Raw genomic sequence first — 9,743 nt, 5'->3', positions numbered from 1 at the left:
ATACAATCCTAAAGGCCCGATAGATGTTTTAGGCCTGTTAGTTAAAAAATGATTGTAAGCCATATACAAATACAACATGTTCTCGTCCGCCTTTAGCAAATGATTGACAGGTCCTCCGTCAAATTAACAAAGCGCAGTCTTAGATCGTTGACCAATCGTTGATGGTGAGAGGCGGGGACTCCGTCGTTTGATAACACAACGCCTTGCACTCGTTCGTATAAACTGACCGACCCCTTGAAGTATGTTAGACTCGGGGTAACTAACTAAGGAAGACATGATTCAATAGACTGTTTAGAAGGTGAGTTTTATACTGCATTAACTTGTCCTATAAGCAAAATAGCCCAATGTAAAGGTAGCTGACGGTATCTTCCTTGTTTGTGTCATTTGAATATTGACCTAGCCCAGCTAATTGTGCAGAACACTAGGACAAACAAACTCGGTATTTGTCTCATAGCCCACTCTGTATTGAAAACATTGATGTAATGTCCGAATTATAATCGTGAAAAGGCAAAACAGCTAATTATTACTTTTTTTTAGCTTTACTTCCACGTAGACCATATCGCAAGACTTAAATTAATGTAAGAGCAATAACGTGGATGTCATATGCTCCTTCTGCACACTGTACCTGCAGGTTGAGGTGAGTAGGGTTGCAACAATCCTATATTGACCTATCAAAGGCAGACCTACCTCATTTCACGACTCTTGTACTTAAAAGTCAGTGTTTATTTACACACTGTCATGCGTGAAGATTTTTTTTAACAATGTCTTTCTTTGTCCATGTTCATCTCTAAATTTCTCCTCTTCATCTCTTCGCAGGACATATCACAAACCCTCAAAATGAAGGGTCTTTTTCTTGTCGAGCCGGTGGTTGCCTTGTACGCTTTCTCCAGCTTCCTCATCTATCCTCTTGTTCAGCAGTATGTGTACCGGAGGCTGTGGGAACAGCTGACAAACACCACCTATCCCATTTCTGACAACGCGTCCAGATGTGCAAACAGCAGCAACAGCAGCCACTCATTCTACCATGAGGTTTGACTTCAATAATAATAATAATAATCATAATAATAAGAGAGCATGCCTTCAATTATGTCAGTGTACTCCATTGGCAATGTTAGGAGCATTTTATATTTTTATTATTAGCTTTTTCCTATGACTTCAAACATGTAAAGGATATGTTTTCTTAATATAAACGTGACCGCTACCCACCAGTGTAACAAGTATTTAAACTGAGGATTATATTTATAATACATTAAAAAAATATACACCTTTTTACAGAACCTTTAAGAATAGGAATATGCTCCCTCGGGTACGCTACATGTTTTCTGCTTATTTCACTGTTATGCATGTGACTTTTACTCCATGATTCATGTGTCATGCCCTCTGTTGAAAAAAAAAAATGAAATGTCTTACTTTAAAGCATGGAGAGGCAGTTTTGTATTGCAAAAACTATAAATGTGTTGAACCCTTAACAGACATGAGTCAGCATAAACTTTCAGATAATCCTTTCAAATCTTTTCTTTCGACACAGCTCAGGTAAATATTCAGCTACTTCATCATAAGGTGATATGCAAAGAGGACTCAGACTAAAGATTACAGATCTGAACTTACAAACACAATGTGATAACATTTTTGTAGCGACACTTTTGCTAAAGAGTAAAACTCAGTTTAAACCCATTTCATTTTCATTATCATTTAACAAGTCGCAGCAATCAAGTCTGACATACACAAACACTTACAACATTAAGAAACGACTAAGAAGAATGTTTTTTTTTTTTCATTTAAAAGTATCAAGACCTTTTTATTATTTATTTCATCATTTAAAAGAAGCATGAAACGTAACAGGGAAGTGAGAAGAAAACCAACCGGTCTAGAAAAGCCTGCTGTTTATCTGAAAATAGCCCCTCCTGCACCTGGCAATGATTCAGAAAACCTCACATGATGTGTTTGCAAAATTAGATAACCAGATTGTCACAATCTCTGTTTAACTTGTGTTGTTTGTTGGAAAAGTTTCTAGCTTGAAGGCATAATATATGACTTACTACATAACTTTTCTTTTTTCTGTCTTTCTGTGTTCATAGGAGGTCCAGAAGCAGGCGTCTCTCTTCTCCCTCTACACCGAGCTCTTCTCCACCATCCCCTCCTTGGTGGTCACCCTCATGCTTGTGGCATACAGTGACCGAGGGGGACGCAAGATCACGATCATCATGCCTTTGATTGGCACGTTGCTCTACACCCTGACCTTCCTGACAGTGTCCTTCTTTGAGCTCAACCTTTACCTGCTCATCGGCTCCTCACTCCTCAGCTCTCTGTTCGGCGGCTTGGGCACATTTCTAGGCGGCTGTTTCGCCTACATAGCAGACCTGTGCGAGGATGATCAGCAGAAGACGCTGCGTATGGCTGGTGTGGACATGATGATTGGCCTGTTGTCTGGGCTGGCTTCAATATCAACAGGCTACTTTCTGAGAGCTGCAGGCTTTAACTGGCCTTTTGTTACCTCGGCATTGTGTCAATGTTTGATCCTTTTTTATGCAACATTTATCCTGGAAGAGACTGTGAAGAAGCCCCCCACAGACGCTGTTATTGTTGGGTCTCCTCAGCCCTCTGCCATAAAACAGATGTTATACGGGGTCTACCAGATGTTTGCAGGGGCCAGCCGCAGGTGTAAAACTGTCCTGGTGCTGCTGATACTCATTTTCACCAGTTTCTCCTTCGCTTACATTGGAGGGAGCTCCATGATTACACTTTACGAGCTCAATGAGCCGCTATGCTGGACGGAGATTCTGATTGGCTACGGCGCAGCACTTTCCTCCACAGTGTTCCTGACAAGTTTCGCAGGAGTGACGGCGTTCACCTTCTGCGGTGTGCCAAAGCTGCTCATTATCCTGATAGGGATCCTCTCCGTTCTATCGGGCATGATCCTGTTGGGCTTCACAAAGACTACTTTACTCATGTTTTTAGGTGAGAAAAACGTCCATACCAACTGTCCTTCCATAAACTATAATGTACAGTAGTTTGAATCTCCTGTTTTTAAGCATTTAAGCTTTGAAGGAATGACAAAAACAGAATCAAAACTTGTTCCTGCACTAATTCACACATGCCCTTTTGACAGTGAAGTTTAGTACTGTTAGATAGTTTAATGAAGGGCACAGACATATGGGTTGTTTCCCTATTTCCACCTTCTTACATTTTAAAAATAGAAGCTGCTTGGTGTTGCAAACCATGCCATACTGAATGTAAGATTATATATGTATTACAAGTAGCTGGAGGGCATTACTTTAGATGCATGGATACATTTTAGCAATGAAAAAGCAAGAATTGAGGAGTCAAATAAACATTGCAGGCTTCTTGCTGAAGTTACTGATTGACAGCAGCTTTCCCACGAGCTTTACAAGGTGTGTAAGTTATTGTAGCTCCAGCATCTTCTGAACTTAATGAAATAATTGCATTGTAAAATGTTATAATGTCAAAGTTTACATAACCTTAAGGCAATTAAAAAATAATTTGACTTTACCTAATATGATATGATGTCTGTTGTATGTCACTTGTTTACCACAGTGAGGTTGCCGATGCTCCTGGCTGTTGTTCCTTTCCCTGTCCTGCGATCCATGATGTCAAAGATCATCTCAAAGTCTGAGCAGGGTAAGTGCCTTTAGAGCTTTTCAGGAGCCAGAGAACCATGTCTGTGTGTGTTTGTAGAGTCAGAGTCCATGAAGAGTTGCCTGCCCAAACGACTTCACAATGCACTTGAAAACAAGGCACTCCAAGTTTAAAGGGGGGAAATGATCTTCAACAGAAACAGTTTATAACCACCTATTACTTCTTTGCTCTGTGCTGTTTTTCAGGTGCCCTGTTTGCCTTTGTTTCCTTCCTGGAGAGTTTAACCAGCAATGTATCCGCGGCAGTCTTCAACAGTATCTATGCTGCTACGGTGGCATGGTACCCTGGTTTTGTCTTCTTGTTGTCGGCAGGACTCTGTGCCATCCCTCTGTTTTTCCTCGGGTAAGTTCATCACGTTGCCATTGAAGGTAACACAAAGTAAGGGGTCCATAAAGAACTTTTTCATATTTTCATTTTTTGAATCAATCTTTATATTGAGTATTTAAGCATGAAATAAAAAAATTCTATAAGTGCACACCAGTTGAAATGCCCTGTTAGTCTCCATTTTTAGTCCAAGAAAGAAGATATGTCTTGCACACTTGCTCAAATGCCACCAAAAACACGTTTGTTTAATTTCAGTATGCCATAAAAATCAACAGCTAGCTGCTTTAAATTTGCGATTATTAGATCATCTATAAATGTTTTCATTGTTAGAATATAACACTATCCGAAACCATTCTCAACCCATTTTCAAAGCTGTCCTCAGTGGTGCATTGGAGTGCATGGAGTGTCCTGCTTGAGGGATTACATTGATATTCTCTGAAGGCTAGTGGATAAAGTTACAGTTAATGCTGTGCAAATATGCTTCAGGTGTAGAGCTGAACTTGGAGATTGAGTTTCTTTACAAAAGCCTCCTGTTCCTGCTGAGTCACCATTTTTCGGCTCACGAGACAAGAGCAATGTTTTGCTTTAGTTGGGCACTCGGAAACCAAGACGACTCAGTTCCTCATTGTGGAGATTATCACATTCAACTTCCCTTGCCAAACAGTTTCTACCTTTTTAGATAAACGTTTGACATGTAAACTGTGTTCCTTCCTATGTTAGAGTCGTGATACTGTGTTGTCAAACTCGTGTTGCTGAGTCAGCCTGGGAGGTGTAGCGTAACACCTAAAGAGGCTCTCCACTTCTGTCACATGCACTGGTTGTTCTGGGTAGTCAAAGAATAACAAAGCAACTGGTTCAATAATCTCAGTTTACAAGCCACAGTCACTATGGATTTAACAGAAATATCCCTACTTTGGTGAAAACAGGTCTTATATACAGTAGTACTATGAAGCCTGTCTACTATTACACTAGTTTCAATAACTGTGATGGAAGTCTGTAATGAAGATAGAGGAAACAGAACTGTCTCTGAAGAGTTGAGTATAAGGCCTTTGTATACTAAACTCCTAGTATACAGTAGTATAAGGGGTTTAATAATAAGGAAGAAAGATCTACATCTAACAAGCTGAAATGAAACAAGAGATCGCACAAAAAGACAAAACAGCAAAAGTGAACAAAAAGACTGTGCAATAAAACTCTGTTACACAGAGATTTGGTATAATCTTCGTTCCGCTTTAAGGGATCCAAGAGCTACATTACCTCGCAGGAAATGAAAACACAGAACTGAGCTTAGCTGATATGAATTCAAGGTCAGTCAAAAACAACTGCTTCAAAATAATCTCTCACAGTCACAGTACTAATATGCACTAAAGCAAGTTTCCACTGCGTAACTTTCACTACCAAACAAATCCATGTACTTGTCCTTAACTAAAGGGGAATATCAGTAATAATATAACACATGCACCTGATGTTATATATACCAGTACATGTGGCACAAGTGAACAAAACAATCTGGATGATACCTGTTAGGGGCGATATATTGTTGTCCTGACTTACAATAATTAAATCGCTGGGGCAAAATCTCAATGTATAATTTAAGATTTATTTTTGGGCTTTTTTGGGTCTTTATTGTAGAAATAGGATAGGACTGCGGATAGAGCAGTAGGTCGGATTCAAATCGCCAACTTGGATGACCACAGCCTCTGTACGTGGGGCGTGCAAACTAACCTCTACGCTACCGGTGCCCCAAATCTCAATATTTTCTATAAAAAACTGTGCTGCCCTAAAAGGATTTGTCTGCCAATTTGACTCACAGTGTCACCACTTCATGACTCCTCACGGTGGTACTTATGACGTAGATGAGGGTAATGTTACGCCGTTAATTGGCCAAAGAAGAAGAATGAAGCTCATAATGATAGCGGTGAAATGAAGTTAAGAGATTAAGTGTGATAAGAGGTGAAACTGAAACCTAATTTCTGTGAATAAATACTTTAGTCCTGCACTTTACCTTTTTTAGAGCCTTTTTTAAATCACATTAGCAACAAGATTGGTGGTTTCTATTTAGTTAATGGCTGTCACTGCTGGCACGGGGTAAATCAAAAACCATAAACCATATTTCCACTCAAACATTCTGGAGTTAATACATAACCAATGTAAAAAAAACATTTAAGGTAATTAGGTTTTGTCATTTAAAATCAGTCTGCAGCTTGATCCAATGCGGCTGGGTCGTGCAGAAATCTTCAAAGCTTTCCCAATTCAGCTCTGACTTTGACGACAACAAATTGCAAAATGTCAATAGAGGGAAGCATAAGACTCCCAATTCTTCTCAAGGTTAGATGGGTTGACATTTTATGAGTTTTGTGAAAAGATACCAATGGCTTAGTCAGCGTGTACTCAAAGAAGTTCAATTTACTTTACAAGAACAAATGTTTGCTGAGAAAGAAATTCAAGGCTTGTAATAAATCTTGTTGCATCATGACACAATCATTAACAAGAGTTACAAAAGTTGGCTCCACTACTTTCTTTTTCAAATGAAGAGAGAAGCAAGACTTGTGGCTATAGTGATATCTTAGTAATTAGGAAAATGTCAAGAGGAAAGTCCAAGTGTGTAAAAGTAGACAGCAGTTCAATGATTATCTCCAGGAACACTTTAGTACGACAATTGTTTTTCCTGTTTTAGGTGCCAGAGAACATTATTTTTTTGCTTCCCTTGTTTTCTGCCTCCTGTTGATGCCAGTTTGTCCATGTTTCAGGGTGGTGGGGTTGATAGGAGTGGATGTACCAGTAGAGGTAGGAAAGCCAGAGCCTGTCTACTCAGGGGAGGAGGATCCTGTTGAAGATCTGAATGAAAACAGTCCTCTTCTAATCTGAGCCACACGGACCGCCAAAACCTCACCAGCAGTTTGTTACGTTTTTATATCCTCATTTATTCGTTGTTACTTTTCCTGAAAAGTATCTTACTATATCTTTTTTTTATTACAAGTTTATACTGCGATTACAGAAGCATCTCTATTTGTGCTGCTCAGGATGTTTTATCTTTTAAACTTTATTATTCCAAAAATACAAAAGGGAGCACATTTAAAAAAAGATGACATTAGACATAGGATGTTAAGCATATTAATGAATTGATTTCAAGGGTGTGCATGAAATCTAAAAGTGTTTCAATAATGAAAAGTGGGTGAACATTGTTAGGATTTGTGCCCTAACTGTGAATTTACTAATGGATTCAAAAGGAATTCATGTGTTTTCTGACATTTTTAGTGTGATACAATTTGCAGTTTTACGTTTTAAACTCTTCTTTCCAGAGTTTCAGTGCAATAGTTCATGTATTTAAAACTAGCCCTAATGGTACCTGAATCAAACAAGTTGTTACAAGCAATTCCCCCAAATATGCAACACAACTCAACAACAACATTGTTATTACATTAATAAGCTTTTATGTGTCAAACAAATGTGATATAAAACATGTTAAAACCCAAATCAAATTATTTAAAAGAGAAGGAAATACTGCAGCGCATCAAAAACATGTATGCTACAAATGTCAAAGTAAACAAACCTGTGAAGAAAGTAAACCCTGAGAGAGGGGAAAATGGTTTTAGAAGCAGTGCTTTATTAGACAGTGTTTAATGTTTGCTGTGTGTTTGCTGAACTAAAGGATCATACTGAAGGAAAAGACCCTATCAAGATTCTTATGATGAAGTACATTTAACTTTGACCTCAAAGATGAGAGTTAAACATACAAATGTTTAAAGAAGATGTAATGGGTTATACTTACTAAGGAAATATTGAGTGTTTGCGTGTTTACGGTGGGTGGGGGGGTGGGGGGGTCTGATTGCAGTTAAAAAAAATCAGAAATAATGGGAGATGCATAAAGTGGTTTATTAAAATGTGATTTCAACCTGTCTTACCTTTGCTCAACCACAATGACAAAGTTAAAACTTTAGGAACCACAAACATACGTTTTCATTTTTCTTTTTATATTGCCAAAAATCCACATAATCAAATGACAAGTTTTTTTTTCTTACGAGTGGTTTCTATCATTTTGTGTCTTGTTGTCATGTCTTTGTATAAACACATGATCAATAAAACAAAATCAGTCATATAAAGAAATGTCTCTTGAGAGATTCCACTCAAACATCAATAATAAGGTGAACATGCTCCTTGTTTGCACAGACCAGCGTTCAGGTTACTTTTCTAAAACCCACCACTAATGTGATTAGAAGTATTGGCTGGGACCTTTCACTTACAAGAATCAGGTCTTTTTCCTGGGAGACCTTTATCCTCATGGGAATTCAGTCTTCTGAAAAATGCAAACTTTGTTACTAGATTTAACAGTAATTTGGGAAAGAATACATGACAAAACTATTTTTGGTGTTAAATACAATCCAATAAACCACTATAACTCATTGTATTGCAGACGCAGTGGTTCTTTTGTCAGCTGTTTCCTGCATTGCTGGGAAGCTACAGTAAGTGTATGCTGAAAAATCAACAACAAATTGTGCTCATTTCAAGTTTTCTGCAAGTTAAGGGATATTAAACCCTTTAGTATTATTTAAATTTGTATGCAGAGTTACAGTAAATCTGTGTCAAAGAAGAACATTGTTAAGAATTTTTGATTCAAAGTCCCTTCAGGAAGTGTTATAGAAGCTGTTTTTTAATTATTCATTCTGACCACCAGGTGTCGCCCTTGGTTCAGTCTTGCAGAGACACTTAAATAACGTGGACATAAAAAGCCCTGCACATAATACCAGCTGTTGTAGACGAGGACATGAGGGGAAGGTTTTAATGATTTTGTTTTGTACTGTTTTATAATCAATAAAATTGTTATGACTCATGAATATATATTTAAATCTCAAATATATTTACATTGTTTTTCACCACACAGGTTGCTGTGATGTGTATTCCCTGATTTTTTTAAGGGACTATCTATGACTATTTTTAGCCCTAACAAACTTGATTATTATATCAAGGCAGCCTCATTTTTAATTCAATGGTCTGATATCTAGTTAAGACTGGTCAGTCTCAATTGAATTCAATGGTCTTATAAATGCTTAAGACTGGACTTGCTTTCTTATGAAGTAAGTCTTTGTTCTTCATAAGAAAACTGATTTCTGATTCCTTTTGATTGATTTTTCCCCCCACCACTCGTTTTAATCACAGCTCACCTCCTAAACTTAAAGTTCACCTAACCCTAACCCACATTATTTTTTTAGTTTCACACTCAACTGTTCACAACCTTTCTTTGTCCTCTGAAGAGAACTTTTTTTTTTAATTGGCCTTTCTCCAGGACAAACCCAAGGAAAGTGTGTAAGCATGCAAACAGTGTGTGTCTTATGGGTGACGAATGGACGTCAGAAATACTGGCACGGATCCCATCAGATTGCACGCTTAGTAACTGTACCACTGTGTTGGAGTGGAAACAGAGAGGCATATATATCACCAATGTCTGCCACCACAAACGAGTCGGCGGCGATTTAATGCATCGCCTTCACATGAATCAGCAGAGAACATGCCACACAAAATCAGATTACTCCTACCCTTGATGCTTCATGTGCAGCCAGTCAGTTGGCTGCATATTGATTTTTCCTTATCTTAAAGTGTGCTGAAAGAAATCACTTGGATGAGAAGGGTGTTAAGACACACTAGGGGTGAGTAACGCAACAAAAAGAATCTTGTTAAAATGAAGAATAAGGCGGTTAAGCGTGAAAACATGAGGCAGTCCGCCTTTCACTTCAGAGAAATTAAATCTTGTTGCTTTTGAACAT

General features: G+C 38.3%; 1 protein-coding gene across 3 annotated transcripts; it reads left to right on the top strand.

Moving 5' to 3' along the window:
• The first annotated feature begins 173 nt into the window (after positions 1–173).
• si:dkey-5g14.1 (lysosomal proton-coupled steroid conjugate and bile acid symporter SLC46A3) lies at positions 174–8,816 on the top strand. 3 transcript variants are annotated; one of them, XR_002278150.3, is made up of 8 exons: positions 174–298; positions 817–1,029; positions 2,079–2,958; positions 3,556–3,639; positions 3,843–3,999; positions 6,732–6,879; positions 8,396–8,444; positions 8,657–8,816. XR_002278150.3 is itself a non-coding variant. In XM_020639838.3 (7 exons), exons 2-6 carry the CDS (start codon positions 838–840, stop codon positions 6,847–6,849), a joined length of 1,431 nt encoding a protein of 476 aa, XP_020495494.1. In that variant the 5' UTR covers positions 174–298; positions 817–837; the 3' UTR covers positions 6,850–6,879; positions 8,396–8,816. The 3 variants fall into 3 exon arrangements, 2 of the variants coding, with proteins under 2 accessions (XP_020495494.1, XP_029134289.1); XM_020639838.3 differs by having other exon boundaries at positions 8,396–8,816; XM_029278456.2 differs by having other exon boundaries at positions 6,732–8,816.
• Positions 8,817–9,743: the final 927 nt, after the last annotated feature.

This window comes from Labrus bergylta, chromosome 14 (assembly GCF_963930695.1).
Source record: "Labrus bergylta chromosome 14, fLabBer1.1, whole genome shotgun sequence".
Classification (NCBI taxonomy): domain Eukaryota; kingdom Metazoa; phylum Chordata; class Actinopteri; order Labriformes; family Labridae; genus Labrus; species Labrus bergylta.
Note: the sequence above shows the minus strand (reverse complement) of the source record. Positions and strands in the feature narration are given on the sequence as shown.